General features: G+C 36.8%; 1 protein-coding gene across 4 annotated transcripts in view; it reads right to left on the reverse strand.

Moving 5' to 3' along the window:
* Window positions 1-2,168: 2,168 nt before the first annotated feature.
* INPP5B (inositol polyphosphate-5-phosphatase B) overlaps window positions 2,169-16,703 on the reverse strand; it is an 80,714-nt gene continuing 66,179 nt past the window's right edge. For all 4 annotated transcript variants that reach the window (XM_012545944.3, XM_023500189.2, XM_023500190.2 and 1 more), the window contains 8 exons: window positions 16,507-16,617; window positions 15,179-15,341; window positions 13,569-13,804; window positions 12,175-12,288; window positions 7,399-7,483; window positions 6,332-6,459; window positions 3,817-3,928; window positions 2,169-3,057 (listed from right to left, as the gene is read on the reverse strand). In XM_012545944.3, coding sequence (XP_012401398.2) covers window positions 2,951-3,057; window positions 3,817-3,928; window positions 6,332-6,459; window positions 7,399-7,483; window positions 12,175-12,288; window positions 13,569-13,804; window positions 15,179-15,341; window positions 16,507-16,617 — 1,056 coding nt within the window. In that variant the 3' untranslated portion in view covers window positions 2,169-2,950. The remainder of the gene's footprint in view (window positions 3,058-3,816; window positions 3,929-6,331; window positions 6,460-7,398; window positions 7,484-12,174; window positions 12,289-13,568; window positions 13,805-15,178; window positions 15,342-16,506; window positions 16,618-16,703) is intronic.

The following is a 16,703-nucleotide window of genomic DNA, read 5'->3' on the forward strand; positions in this document are numbered from 1 at the left end:
TTTAGTATATTCCTGGATTTTGTTGTGTGGAGTCAGAATCTGGGCTTATCTTACTCCAGGAGAGAGGAGTAGTGGGAGGGGCAGAACCTGATGCTACTACTTCTCCTGGTTGATAAGTCACACACACATTGTCTACCTGTATTAGTAGGATATTATCTACACATTCCCCAGTTTCCCACATCAGTTACAAATGAACACTGTTTTTTAAGTATTCTCAGGAGGTGAAATGGTCAAGCCTACTATGCCTGGAGGCAAGGGATCCATAGGCTAGAGAGGAACAGATTTCACCTCTCCAGGGTGATATCACTGCCTCTCCCACTACTACTCCTCCCTCCATCCTGGAAGGTGAAGTTGATGGGGGTGTGTCAATGAGGCTTCATAAGCTCTCCACAAAAGTCTGCTGCAAAAGTTACTTTGGCTTGTCTTACTCCATCCCCTAATCCCTCCTACAATTATCTGTGTACACCAAAAGATCCAGCCAGCACAGAATAATGGGAAGGGCCATTTTCCAAGCATATGCTAATAAAGTATTGTCCAATTGGTAATTAGCCTTAAGTGCTCAGTTGTCTGATTCCAGTACACATATTCAGAGTTTCAACCCTTTATAATACAGAGCTAAAGTTTTTCCCCTGTTATGGTATATGTCAGATTAGTCTGTGCCCTTGAGATGATTCTTGACATTGTTATAATTGTCTCTGCTTTTCCTTTCATGGCAAATTTCTATAATCAGGGCAGTTGAGAAGTAGAAATTTTGTAAAAACAATACTAAATCTATTAATAGATTAATACAGGAATATCTCTGAGTTACTCTAATAGGATGCAAGTATGAAAAATCTTACAATTTTAATCTGTATTTGTGATCAAGTTATAATACAGGGATAATATCCTCAGGGGAAGGAAAAGGGGATTAGACAAAGTAATAAGACAAAGATGTAATATAAAATTTTCTAATTAAGTAGAATAGTAAATTTCGAGGAAGAGGATTAGTTTTTTCTCTGAAGTATATGTGCATGTGTGTGTATACACACATACATATATATGTATGTCTGTGTATGACTTTCAAATATATCTAGTATGGAAATTCAGGCTTTGATTCTGTTTTAGTAATCAGTTCTCAAAATTGGATTAAGGATTTTACATATAAAATTGCACTGTTAATTGTAAAGAAAGTGAAATTATTTCTCCATTTTAAAGAACTGTCTGATTTTAAAAGAGAGAACAGTTCATTTTACAAATCAGAACTTTTTTTGTTTTTGTTTTTTAAGATTCTTATACCAGGTATAAGGTTTAGGTAAAGAAAAATAATAGCAAGTGGTAAAAGAAATTCCCTAGTCTCAGGTGAATTAAAGGTTCCTAATTTGATATTCATCTTACAGCTTTGTTGTTAACAGAATTTAGCTCCTTAAGGCTTGAACTGGTTTTCACCACATGAACTAATTATTGGAAAAACAAATTTAAGGAAGTGTACTAAATTGTATTAAGTCAGTATGAGGAGAAACGATGTAACAATTAGAATTATCCAGCAGTGTAATGGGCTGTCTTGAGAGGTACTAAGTCCCTACTTATTTAAGGGTTGGAATCATATGAGGCAGTGTACACTAATTTAAAGAGTGCTAGACTTGGAATAAGCAGAGACTAGGACTCTACCCTTATCAAGAAATCTATCTCTGAAACTTATCAGCTGTGTGAACCTGAACAAATCACTTTACAAGTATAAGTCTCAATTTCTTCACAGGTAAAATGGGAATATGTTATCCTGGAAAGGATTCTAGTATGGATCAGTTCAAAGGGTAAAGCAGATTGTTAATCTAAAGTTGCTATTTAAATATTGGCTATTATTATCCGAGATTCCTTTATAAGACCGAAGTTTGGACTGGATTATCATCTGTAAGAATCTGATTCTAAAGGATCTTCTTCAGGAAGCAGAGACACTGAAGCAACAGAACTTGTGTGTCTTGTTCTTCCCACCTAGGACCAAGCAGTCCCAAAGTGAAGCAAGGTACAGCACATAGGAGTTTAGACCATGACTGTTCTCTTTCCTGCCATGAAAGGCGATTGATCATCAAGCTGCTGTTCAAAATCCTTTAAAACTAATTTTTAAACCAGAATGCTCAAGACTCTCAAAACTCACATATCTAGGAGTGCCCACAAAACAATCACACACTGACCACTGTTAAAAATACATTTATCATCAAAATATATTACACTTATTAGAAAGGTGCAGTATCTACAGTGTGGGAGATGAGCAAGCTGAGAAAAATCCCACTTGCTTTCATCTTGCCACGTCATTTGAATCTTGAAGTCCTTATGTTGCTTGCAAAGGTTCTTTGGCCAGGCCCTTTTTGTATCCTCTTCCAAGGATGCCTGAGTTCATTCAAGAGAATAGGTTCTCAAATCAAGCTCTGGAAGAAGCCCTTGTAGCTTGGCTAGCACCTTCAGACCTGATGACTCATCTGTATGCTTGCTTTCCCAGGACTCCAGAGTGTTTGATAAAATAACATCTGATCATGGTGAGCCCAGTCCAAGCTACACATATAGCTTAGGTGAACACAAGAAACTAATATAGTATTTATTTGGGGTTTTCCTCTTTAAAAAAAAAAAAAAGGAAATGGTAAGAACTATGTGTATTAAATAAATGCTTGAACATTGAATATCAGTTCTACTGGCTAATTGTCCTCAAACTGTGATACCCAATGTTCTTTTTAGCTCAAAGCAGTGTGTGTGTGTGTGTGTATGTGTGTGTGTGTGTGTGTGTGTGTGTATTGACAATGAAGGCTAAAAATTGAAGCTGTGCTCAAATCAGCCAGGTATCCTAGCTCCCAAGACAACTCATGGCACACAGTCCAAGGGGGCCATTGAATTGAAATATCTGGGAAAGACTGGCTGCCAGCAGTGAGCAGTGAGCAACAGGGAGGACAGCTGTAGTAAGGCTTCAGGATATGCTGAATCTTCATACAAGGAACTGCTGGATGAAGTCCTGAGCCTTCTTCTTCTCTGCCACATCTGGCTTTTGGTGACCGGCTGGAGAACGGAGAAGCAAGCTGCCAAATGTGCTAGCTGCATAAAAACACAAAATTGATTCATCAGAAAGAGACTTTGCCTACTTGTCCTAAGTCCTCAAAAGGACACAAAAGCAACATTTTTCTTTTTTCTTTTTTTTCCTAGTATCTTTTCTTTTCTTCTTCTTTTTTTTATTTTTATTTAATAGCCTTTTATTTACAGGTTATATGTATGGGTAACTTTACAGCATTAACAATTGCCAAACCTCTTGTTCCAATTTTTCACCTCTTACCCCCCACCCCCTGCCCCAGATGGCAGGATGACCAGTAGATGTTAAATATATTAAAATATAAATTAGATACACAATAAGTATACATGACCAAAACGTTATTTTGCTGTACAAAAAGAATCAGACTTTGAAATATTGTACAATTAGCTTGTGAAGGAAATCAAAAATGCAGGTGGGCATAAATATAGGGATTGGGAATTCAATGTAATGGTTTTTAGTCATCACCCAGAGTTCTTTCTCTGGGCATAGCTGGTTCAGTTCATTACTGTTCCATTGGAAATGATTTGGTTGATCTCCTTGCTGAGGATGGCCAGGTCCATCAGAACTGGTCATCATATAGTATTATTGTTGAAGTATATAATGATCTCTTGGTCCTGCTCAAAAGCAACATTTTTCATTTTCAGAGTGCAAATTATGAATAATGCTTCAAGAATAGTACATTTTGTTGAATATTGAGAAAATCTTAGACTTGGACTCTTCCTCTGAGCAAAAATGAGCCCCTTGATATGCATAGATATGACACTCACCTAAAATTTTCTCATCCAAATGGTTCTTCCCTGAATTGTTCAGCAATTCTCTCAGAAATGCCATCAAATAATTAAAGACATTTTTGTGGCAAGTTGGAAGAGTAGAGATGATCTAGAAAGGAGAAAAGAATTTTGTTATTTTTTTTTTTAAGGCAGGAATATAAAATCCCTATACCTAACTCTTCCTATTGCCAATAGTATCAATACCTGAGTCAAATTCATAAGTCAGATAGTCTAAAATTTTGATTTCCGAGATGAACATGGCTTTAACCTCAAAGATTTAGCTCAAAAGATTAAGAATGAACAGATAGCTCCTAATTAGTACAAATAATGACTTCCATGAAGTAGTTTGCAGTATTCAAATTCACACTGAATGTTTCCATTGGACTGGAACCAATCACCACATTTTACGTAACTTCAAAAAGTACAATTTTAAAAACGTGACCATTTCACAGAATTCACTAAGGGCATTAATCGAGAAATGACTATGCTCAGAAACTCTTGATCTGTGACAAATTTCTTAACCAGAACCACTGAATCTCAATAAGGGACCCTCAGAAACTATCTAGTCCAGTCCTATCTATGTGGACACCACCTTTACAATACCCCTGACAAGTGGACCTATATTCTTTTTGAAGACTTTGAAGAAAGAGTCTTCTCCCAGGTCAACCATTCCATCTTTGTATGGGTTTTCCCATGTGGAACCAAAATCTAGTTTCTAGTTTTGCCTGTCAGGATTTTAATTATGATAATTCTTACCATGCCTGAAGGTGGTTATATTAGTCTTAAACTTTGTCCTCTCTGAGTTTAACATCCGTAGTTTCTTCAGTGGGTACTTTTAGGGAATGCTTTCAAGTCTCATCAAGCATCCCAGTATCCATTCTCTGCATTCAGCTCTAGCTTGCAAAAATGCTTCCTTAAATCTGTTTCTCTCTTTTAGAATTCATTATTTTCATAAATTGAGAACTAGAATGGTTCCCAGAAGTCATTAATTCAACCCCTACACTTTCCAAAGGAAGATACTGAGAGCAAGAGTGACTTCCCAAAGGACTCACAGATGATTTTCCAATGTACCATTTCTTGAGATGTTAACTTCCAAAAACTTGCCCTAATGTGTAGTTAACTTCTTTTTTATTTGGCCTAAACTTGAGTGTTTAAAAAAATCTAGTAGTACTCCCAGAGATCTAGAAGAGTGTTTTTATCAGTTCTTTTCCCTTAGACTTCAGTCCTGTTTAGGATCTTACAGACTATTCCATTCTACCTCCTTCACAGCCTTTGGTTCTGTAAATCAAAATGTTTACTCCTAATTTGTTTTCTCAGACAAGTCTTTGTGTCCCATCAATTTAACTGCTCTTCTCTGGACTTACTCTAGGAAGCCCCATGTATTTCTGGAAGGGAGCCAGGAGAATTTGCCTGCAGTATCATAGGTCAGATGCACTATGCTTTACTATGATAAAAGAGAATGCTTTCTCTTTTCTAATCCCTTTCCTGATAAGGTCTCCATATTGGCCTTTTAAATGTAAGAAAAGAGAAGGAAAAAATAGGAGCGTAGGATTAGCCAAGAAATTTCCCTGTTTAAAAAAACAAAACAAAACAAAAAACTACATATTCTTACTAAATTCTTCAGTTCTTCTGAAACATACGAATGTCTTCTACATAGTAACAGCTCAAAAAAAAAATGTTGAATGGAGGAATAATTTGTATGGAGTACTCAAAGGAAAAAGCCAGTAGCCTCCAGTGGAATTCAAAGGAATCAGCTTTTATACAACTTCATGCTCTTGAAGTCAAAGAAAGAAGTGACAGAGAGAGGTCTGCTCTATTTGTGCATAGGAAGAGGCTGTATTAATAGCATTTGTCTAGAATGTTGCAGTAGAAGGAATACTTATTCGGATTGGATGACTTGACTTCAGAGGGCATTTTCAATCTGAATTATTATTATTATTGTTAGCTTTTGTTTTTACGTCACTACATTTTCTACCATACCCTTCTTCATACTTCTACCTAATATGATTACTTGATATGAAGAAAAAAAATCTACAAAACTTAACTAATGTCATCCCAGAAGTTTGAAATTATATAACTACTGCACAACCATGGTCCCCCATCTCCATAATAAAGTAGGAAGAAAAGCTATCTTATATTTCTTTTTTTTAAATTTTTTTTTTAGAGTTGAGCCTGGGGCCTATTTCATCTACCGAATTTAGTTTGCTAAAACCTTGGTAGTTACAGCCATCTTTTCTAACAATAACTCTGGTCTTCAGTTCTATCTATAAAATGAAGGGTTGGATTAGATTAGTTCTAAAGTCCCTTCTAGCTCCGTATATATGTAGATCAAACAACCATCTCTTTCTGCTTTAAATCGCCAGTGTCTGGTCTAAAATTATTTCAAGACCCTGCCCTTGGAGCCCAAATCCCTCAAGCATACTATGATTTTTTTCTCTCCTGCACCTAATTTGTGTAGTTACTATTCCTTGAACATTTGGGAAAGTCCTATGGGCATAGAATTGATTCTTACCTGTTTACTTAATGGGTAGTTGCTCGAACACTCCAAACAAGTATCATAGAAGTTGTAACAGATGACGGGCTCAGGCAAACTCTCCAGGAAAAGCAGCAGGGCCTCAGCCACAGAGTGATTGCTCCCAGCTAGGAAAGCATAGTTAAGGAATAGACAAACTCTACCGTCCATGGTGACAAAAAGGACAAGCTGATGACAAGGTAACAGCTTTCAAATATGCCCCTTTCCCTGACATTGCCACCATTCTGGTAACATTACCTCATACCTAGATTATTGCACTAGCCTGGTGGTGGGTCAGCCCATCTCAAGTCTCTCTCCACTTCAATCCATCTTCCCATTAAACTAATAAAGTGATTTTGCTAAAGCTCTGGTCTGATCATGTCACTCCCCTATTTAATAAACCCCAGTAGCTTCCTATTGTTTGCAGGATGAAAATAGAACGTTCTGTTTGGCATTCAAAGCCCTTTTTAGCCTTTCCAGTCTTCTTATGCCTTATTCTAACTTTTCAGTCCACTGACACTGTGGTCTCTTGGCCATTCCACTAACAAGACAATCCATCTCTCAAGTCTAAGAATTTTCTCTGGCTGTGCCTGGAATGCTCCCCCTCCTTCACTGACTAGTGGCCTCCCTGTTTTCCTTAAAGAGCAGACTAAAATCCTACCCTCCTACATGAAGCCTTCCACAGCCCTGCTTAATTCTAATGTTTTTCTTCTCAATTTTTTTCTAGTTAGCGTGTATATAGCTTGCTTTGCATATATTCATTTGCTTATTTACCCTATTAAATTGTAAGCTTCTTGAGGACAAGGACTTTTGGTCTCTTTTTGTTTCACCAGCATTTAGCACAGTGCCTGATACTTAGTCTCAGGAAATGTTTACAGATTGATTGATTTTTCCTCCTCCTGGAGCCTGCTCCAAGCTCCAGCTGATCCTGGTTCTCAATCATCTGCCAGAAAGAAAGCTTGAGAAGATGTGTAAAGAGCTTCTTCCATGAAGAACACCCATGATGACTCCCAGTCCCTAGAGAAATGTTTTTTTCTGAATTGCAATTGACTTAAATGTGAGGATACAGAGAGTATCAAGCATTCCAGTGTCCAAACAGTCACGAATCTGTTCAAACTCTGACCTCAGGCCTGGCTGCTGAAACAGATCTTCCTTCAATGGGAAAAAAGAAAATCAAAGTAAACAGTCTGTTTTAGAATGTTTCTTAATGTTTATGTTTCTAAAACTAGAAATAATCATAAGAACAGTGCAGAAAGGAGAACTTTGGTGAGTCCTCTGGTTGGAGTGGTGAATAGCCTGGCCCTGTTTAATGAAACCAATTTAACTCCTAAGCATTTCCAGGTCCTTCCTCACTAGGGGCATTTTTATGATGATGTGGCATGTATTATTCAGTCCTGCCCCTTATCATAGAATAAGCATGACAGTAGTACAAGGGGAAAACTGTAAATGTTTAAGCTTCCTGCAGTTGCTATTAGCAGGATTCCTTTAATATATATATAAAAAAAATTAACATAAAGGGAAAAACCAGCCAAATGCAAACAAGACCAAAATAATTATAAGTATATTGCCACCTGACCTAAAATACTTTATATTTATTATTTTAGAAAACTTTTATATAAGTTAGTGATAAAAGGTGGTATACACTACCCTAAAAATGTAATTGAAAGTAGTCCTTCCACAAATGAGAGGAAAGGGAATACGGCAAGAATTTGTCTTGCTCTCAAGTAACAGAACTGTAGAATTGCTTCTATAAGTCTACCAGTGATAATAATAATAAATAGTAATAGGTAGCATTTATGTAGGACTTTACAAAGTGCTTTACAAATATTTCATTTGATCCTTACAACAATCCTGTGAGTTATTGTAATCGCCATTTTACAGATGAGGAAACTGAGACAGGCAGAGGCTGAATGATTTTCCCAGGATCATATATCTAGGAAGTGTCTGAGGCTTGACCTGATCTTAATTTTTTCTGACTCCAGACCTGATGCCTATTCATTTCACCCCCTAGATGCCAGGCCTAAGGTGTCCTGACTCAGACATTCTTCTTCATACCATCTTTTCCTAGGTTTCTGAATCAGCCCCTTCCATGTCCAGAAAGTATGAGTGTAAGATCACAGAACATACAGTCCTAGAGTGTTAGAATTGGAAGGAAGGGGCTTTGGAGAACTTTCAGTTCAAAACCTTCATTTAACAGACAGGAAAACTGAAGCCCAGAATTAAATGACTGGCCTGAGATGCACAACCAGAACTAAAATCAAGTGCCCCAATGACCAGTCTACTACATTGTGGATATCTTCCTTTCCAAGGAAGGTACCAAAATTAGAGAAATGAGATTTCCTGCAAGATCTGATACCAGGAGGATGAGCAAGCTGCTGCTTCCTCCAACAACAACAACAAAAAAATGATGCAATGCAAGTCAGCACTTTGGAGCTAGCCTGAAGTTTTTAGAGCATATCTACTCTTGTTTCCTTAAGGGAACAGTGATTGTTGATGGCAACACAATGGCCTCTTGGGGCCTGAGCTTCCTTGGGGAAGGAGGACTGCTCTCTATAGGGCCATCTTCAAATCAAGGCTACCTTGAGTTGGAAGCACTTTTTTTTTTCTTTTTTTCCCTCAAATTATTTTATTTGAAGAAACAGAATAAGAAAAAAGAAAAACGAAAGCAATACCAAACAAAATGAAACAGAAGAAAAGAGAACATTATCATGTGCCCAGCAGAACATCAAGGAGGATTCAAGATATATAACAACAAATTATGAAAAGTGTGTGTGTGTGTGTGTGTGTGTGTGTGTGTGTATGTATTAGCAGAAGAAATTATATTCATGAGTATCTGAGTTTTCTTTACTTTCTTGTAAACTATTCTTTTGTTCTCTGCTGCACACTTTTTAAATTTATTCTTTTTCCTCCTTTCATTCCCCCTATCACCGCCAAGCAGGCTATAATTTTAAAAGGATATATTTATATATGCCTATGTAAATATATACATACATATATATATATACACACATCCCCTTTCATCCCCACCCTCCCAACCAAGTTAGTTAAGAAAAGTTATATTTATGTATACATATGTAAATACATACATACATGCACACATACTCACATACACATATCCCACATATACATGTCTTTCCTATCCCTGCTGATTCATTAAATTCTGTCCCATAACTTGGCTTACTATTACTTAATCTCCCCTCACCAGGGATCCCTCCTTTGTCTTCTTCCGTCGCCCTTTTTTCCCCCATCCATGTATCCTTCTCCCCCTTCCCCTTATTTCTTTATAGATTTTGGAAGATGCTCTACTTCATGGTATATATGTAGTGTTGCCTATTGAACACATTCCCAATGTGAGTAGGTTTTCAGAATTATGAACCCTTCTCCCCTCTCTAAAGCCTCTGTCTATTCAACCTATGCACCTCATTTGAATAATATGATTACAATTTTTACCTTTACTCTTCCAGTGTTTCTTTCCAGCTTACCCTATTGTTGATGTAAATCTTAACATAAGATATATATTTCTCATGTTAAAAAAAAACAAACAATTTGTCCATGTTTAAACAGTTTGTCCATGTTGAGTTCCTTAAAATTGCTCTTTGGTATCGACTCTTATAAGTTAAATTTTCTGTTAAATTTGGGTTTGGTTGATTTATAAAGGCCTGAAAACCTGCAAGTTCATTGAATGTCTGTTTTTGTTGTTGTTGTTGTTGTTGTTATTCAAAATTATAGATAATTTTTCTGGATATGATATTTTTGGCCACAGGCCTAGTTCTTTTATTTTTCTGTAGATATGATTCCAAGACTTGCAGTTTTTTATTGTAGCTGCTGATAAGTCTTGTACAATTTTAATTGTGGCTCCAGTGTATTTGAATTGTTTTTTTCTTGTTTCTTACAAAATTCTCTTTGATCTGGGGATTTTGAAATTTGGCAATAACATCCCCATGTGTTTTCCACAAAGGATATCTTTGAGGTGGTGATTGATGGATTTTTCCTATTTCTTCTTTCCCTTCATGTTCTATCACTCCAGGATAATTTTCTAGGATTATTTCCTACATTATGTCAAGATTCTCTTTTTGGTCACAACTCTCTGGCAGTCCAATTATTATATTTTCTCTTCTTAATTTATTCTCCAGATCTGATGTTCTTCTTATGAGATGTTTCACATTCTGTTCTATTTTCTCATTCTTTATAATCTGTTTTGTTATTTCTTGGATTCTCATAGCTTCACTGGTTTCTCCTTGCCCTATTTAAATTTTCAAAGAATTATTTTCATCTTTGAGACTTTATACCTCCTTTTTTAATTGGTTAACTTTTTTTTCATAATGTTTTTCTTGGATGGCTCTAATTTTTTTCTTTGTTTTTTTCTCAATGTCTTTCATTTGATTTTTGAATTCCTTTTTGAGTTCTTCTATAAATTCTCTCTGATCAGGGAGCCATTTCATGTTACTCTTTGGGGTAGAAACTTTTTTTTTTTTTTTACTAAAATGTCCTCCTCTGAAGATGAATCCTGTTTTTCCCAGATCCCATGATATGTTTTAATAGTGGGTTCTTTCTTCTTTGCTGGTTCATTTTTTTTTTTAAATAAGAGGTATTAATATAAACACTCTACTGTGGGATGGAAAGATGGTGCCTCAAGCTTCCTTTAAACTCTCTACTCTGACCAGGAACCCCCAAACCAAGAGCTCCACCCTCTTACAAGTGCCCACAGCCAGCAGTGTCCCTACCCAGCTGCTTCTGTTTTCACAAAGTGCTAGTTCCTTCTCACCCAGGACCAAGCCTCAGCAACACAGCTGGGCCCAGTGTTCTCAATCAGCCAAGGTTCACTTAGTCTTCCTGAACTTAAACTTCAACTCCATAAATAGTCCAGGAGATGAAAATCTTTATGGTTCCTGGTGAGACTCCAGTCACAACCAGATAGCCTAAGGGATCCCCACATGATGCTTCTGCAGAGCTCACTGGAGGTGTTTGCACTTCACGTGTGTTAATCCTCAGCCTGGGGCCTTCAGATTTTCTAGGGTTGTACTAGTAAGATCCCTGTTACCTCCCAAGTCTTCTTGGTTTTTCAAAAGTCTATGTTCATCCTGAGGCGCAAATTTGTTCTATTTGTGGGGAAAATTGGTAGAGTGTGAAATTTACCAACCTATTGCATCTTCCCAGAATTCTCCCCCAGAAGCACTTGTTACTGATAATCTTTTTTTTTATTTTCATATTTGTCATGTCATGTAAGAAAAATCAGACCAAAAGAGGGAAAAAAAACATGAGAATGAAAAAGCAAGCAAAGAAAAAAAAATTGGTGAAAATATGCTTCGATCCATATTTAGTCTCCATAGTTCTCTCTCTAGATGTGGATGACATTTTCCACCCCAAGTTTATTGGAATTGTCCTGGATCAACGAATTGCTGAGAAGAGCTAAATCTATCATAGTTGATCATCATGTAATCTTGCAGTTACTATGTACAACAGTTCTGGTTCTGCTCACTTCATTTAATATCAGTTCATGTAAGTCTTTCCAGGCTTTTTTGAAATCAGCCTGCTCATCATTTCTTATAGAACAATAATAACCTACTACATTTACATATCATAACTTATTCAGCCATTCCCCAATTAATGGGCATCCACTCAATTTCCATTTCCTAGACACTACAAATAAAAACTGCCACAAAGATTTTTGCATATGTGGGTCTTTTTCTCTCTTTTATGATCTCTTCAGGATCCAGACTCAATAGTGACACTGTTTGGGCATAGTTCCAAATTGCTTTCAAGAATGGTTAAGTCAGTTCCTGATACTCTTTCTAAAGGTGGCTTGGGGGTGCACAGAGTCAAGATCCTTGGCCATTACCTACCTGTTGAGAAGCATTTCTATACAAGTGATCAACCATCATCCAGAGTTCTTTGGGGATTTTGAGAGGCTTTTCTTCCCGGGTGCCATCATCTTCTGTCTGCAATGGCATTAAGGTCTGAAAAGGAAAAAAATAATCATAAAAATATTCAGCTAACTAGCATAACTTCCTTCTTCCGCTTAGGTGGCTCCAAGAAAGATATCTGCTAAACAAGGGAACCTATAAAAGAAAGGAGGCAGTTCTATACAATCAACCAAACTTCCCATTCTCCAAGGGTAGAAAATGTAAATTAGATCAGATGAGTTCTTCCAGATTCTGGGAGATATAGAATAATTCCAGTGAATTAGCTGAAATACAGGTTAAATTCTATCAGAATTCATCTAACATAATTACAAGAGGGAGGGTGAAGTCTATTCCCTTATCTACAAAATGAAGGGGTTGAAATATATGATCTGTACTTCCCCTCCAGTTTTATGATTCTATAAAACAGTCCCAAGCTAGAAATCTGGATTCCAGTTCTAACTTTATCACTTACAAATCACAGCCTTTCCTAGTCTCTATTTTTTTCATCTAGCTAATAGACTCTACTTATAGGAATACCCTATAAATAGAATAATATCCCATGTTGAAAACGCTTGGGCAAAATCCACACACAAATCACACCACAGCTTGTTTCAAACTATTTGAGTCTTATTAGAAATATCCTTGGACTTTTAAGTCTTAGTTCTCCCTTACTATGTTTTCTTTCTTTTTTTTCTTTCTTTATTTAATATTTTTCCTTACTATGTTTTCAAGAGACACAATGTTTCATCAGTATGTCTACTAATGACTTCTACTGGGGCAGATTACAAGCTTCCTCACCATGGTTACTAAGTGCCTAGGGAAGATATTTAAAATCTATCACTGGGCACATTATTAAAGTCTTTCCAACACAGTAGCATATACCACTGTTTGCATTCAACTGAAATAATCCTTCACAAACTCAGTTACTTCCCTGCCATGATGAGACATCAGAAGAAAATGTCAAGAGCCAGTAGATTTAACAAAAGAGAGTATAACAATAAGACTATAGGAAATAAAATGTTCCCATAGATTTAGCAAGTTCCCTCTAGATGCAAGGACAAGAATATTTAGTTCCTAAGTCACAAAGAGAAAATTTTGATTCAAAATAAAAACTAATGATTGGAGCTAACAATGGAATAACATTCCTGAAATGATAGTAAAGACCTCAGGTCTTCAGGAAGAAGCTGGAAACCATATGGGAGTAGTGGGTAGCCCTCTTTCTAAGATGCACTCAATGCCTTCTCTGAAGTCCCTTCTAACCTTGGAAATGTAGTGATTTTGCCACTGATTATTTCATTTGTGAGAAGGGCCCCTCACTCTCAATGTTAACTTACCAGTTCTTGAATGGTTTCAGGGGTCAAGTCCTGGATGGGCTCTCGCATGTAACATAGAGTATGGAGGGGAGAACCAAAACAGCTAGGCAGATAGTTCCCAGACACAGATAAAAAGTAATCCTTCCCCCTGTCCAAGTGCAAAACCAGAATATCTTCAATTTGGTCCTCCCCTGAATTGAGCTTTGTAGCAGTGGTTTTATTAACAAACAGTTCCAATTCAATCTCAATGGCAGAATCTACAAAGAAAAGATGATATAAGGCAATGGGGATCAAAAGACAATGTATGAAAGAAATCAACATAGTAGGAAGCATGCTTTCTAGGGAAGACGATTCTTGCTTGGGAAGGTCTTACAATCCAGTTGAGAAGGCACTTGTATTGTGACACATCAAATAATTCGACACTTTAGGTAGCAAGTACTAATTGATATAGTATAGATCAGGGCTTCTTAAACTTTTTCCATTCAGGACCCCTTTTTGCCTGGGAAATTTTATGCAATCCTGTGCTTATAAGTATATAAAATAGGTATAGAAATAAAAAATTTACTGACAATAAATCATACTATCATGTCACACTCCACCAATCTTCCCTGTATTCAATTATACAACCCCATGTGGGGTTACAACCAATAGTTTTTTTTAATTATTATTATAATAACTTTTTATTGACAGAACCCATGCCAGGGTAATTTTTTACAACATTATCTCTTCTCTTCTCACTTCTGTTCCGATTTTTCCCCTCTCTCCCTCCACCCCCTCCCTTAGATAGCAAGCAGTCCTATATATGTACAACCAATAGTTTAAGAAGCTTTGGCATAGATTATAAATACAATGTAAATGTGTGGATCAGGCTCTTTTCTGGGTAGAATGGGGTCAATACCAAGATAGTAGTAAGGATAACCACCTTGCAATAATCTGAATTAAACATGGAAAATGTTCATCCATGGACAATATTTCTCTGTCATACAGCTCCATAAATACGATATAAAAATAACATCCAGGGAAGAAAAATAATATTATGCATCCTACAGCCACATATAAAGATTTATAGATAATTCATCTCATTTGATCACTATTTTGCTGCATAGGACTGTAGATAATTAAGATTTGATTTTAGCAAACCACTGAAGACATTTCTCATCAGTGGCAGTTCCACCAACTATCCTCAACTATCCTCTGCATGCCTCCTCCAGGTAACTGCTTTATCACATGTATATGGTACTTCCCAGCTCTCCTCGGCTTGCCTCCCTTCTGTGACTGCTGTATCACATGTATATGACACCCTCATGGAATGACACAAACCATACTACAGCATCCACAAGGACAAACCACCACATCTTGGGGGGAAAGGCTTAGGCGGGAGCCTCATACCAGCTCTGTAATATAGAACCTGTCACTGACTTCTCTCAATGAATTTCTTCATCTATAAAATAGAGATATTTACCCTTCCTAATCTGACGTTGTTCTGAGAATCCACTCAATTAATGCCCTAAACTGAAGCACTACTAAATGTGAGACTAGGATGATATGTCTCTAAAACTATATTTCTCCTACTACTCTTGGAAACAATTATTTTTCTTCATTTGCACTGCCAGGTAAGGAAAAAGACTTACCAGGTAGAAGGAATCCTTTGCTGGGATTGGCATTCAGCCACTGCTTACAGTAGGAATTTTCATCAGGTTTGTTGATGAATTCAAACTGGCAGGGCACTTGCCCATTATAAATCATGAAAGACTCAACCTGCAACTGCATGTACTTCACATTCTGGAAGCAGAACTAGGAGAAGAGCAGGGATCAGTGAGCACCAGCATTTTTTCCTTGGCTACCCTGACAAATCAACCCCAAAGCCATAATTCTCATGTTTTTGGAAAAAAAAAAAAAAAAAAAACAAAAAAAAAAAACAAGAGACCATCTTCTATGGGCCAATATCCTGGTTCTATTAATCTTTTGCTAGTAGCAATAGCCTCTGGATTTCTGAGTTAAACCCAAGATGGGAGAAAAGTGACATTAAAGTTTAACCCTTCTGTACCCAGCTAACATCAGATCTGTGCCTACAGAAAAGTTATTCTAACAAGAAGGAAAGATATCATATTAATCTGGCTTTCATCATATAGAGTGATTGCAGGAGAAGGAGACAAGATGACAGAGGGAAAGTCAGTCCAGTTCATTGAACAGATCTTCTCCACAACAAACTTAAAAACAAGCTATTTTATGAAAATATGTTTAGAAAAATGGCCCATGTTTAACTTCTATCAGAGTGCTTGCTGTTTTAAGGAGGAAGAGAGGAGAGGGAAAAAAATTTAGAACACAAGGTTTTGCAAAGGTCAATGTTAAAAACTATATTTGCATGTATTTGGAAAACTAAAATACTATAAAAAATTTTAAAAAGCAAGCTATTCTGAATTTTGATTGGGAAAGCCAGAGAATCATATAAGTTTCTTTTGCTATTCTTTTATCAATTTAAATGGTCCATTTTGTGGATGATATATAACAAAGTGTTGATCTCAACAAGATTCTCCTTCATCTCTTCCCATGTTATCTTCTTTTGCTTCCCTTCTTAATACCATTAATTCCATGATTAAAAAAAATATATATATATGAGTGCTTTTTCCTGTCTGCTACAAATCTGCTACAAAATGAGCTATCAACTATTGCATTCTAGGAAACTGAGAATAAATTGGAATTATGTAGACTAGTGTCTGTAGAAGATGAAATGCTGACTACAGTCTAAACTCTTGTTTTAGCTCTGCCAAGTCATCAACAACAACCCCATTTCATATGGCAAATGATTCCAACTGCTTCACAAGGCTGTGCTGGAGCCTAGTGGACTGAGGCCATAGCACTGAACTATCCTAAAATTCTTTGCCCTAACAAGCTAAGAGAATCAAAATTGCATTGTTGGAGGAGTCGGCTGCCAGAATTATGATCATCTCCCTTTTACCTCTCGTTTGGACAGAGTCACTGATGGGATGTTGGCATTCTCCATTTTATCCAGTGACCGAACAATCTCTTCCAGGGTCTTCCGGTATAACTCTTCATTTACTACTCTTACCTGGAAGAACAAAGCCAGAAGTTCAGTATTCTGCCAGGAATAGGTTTCTCCTAATTCAGTACAGAGAGGATTACAGCATGGGAATC

This window comes from Sarcophilus harrisii, chromosome 3 (assembly GCF_902635505.1).
Source record: "Sarcophilus harrisii chromosome 3, mSarHar1.11, whole genome shotgun sequence".
Lineage (NCBI taxonomy): Eukaryota > Metazoa > Chordata > Mammalia > Dasyuromorphia > Dasyuridae > Sarcophilus > Sarcophilus harrisii.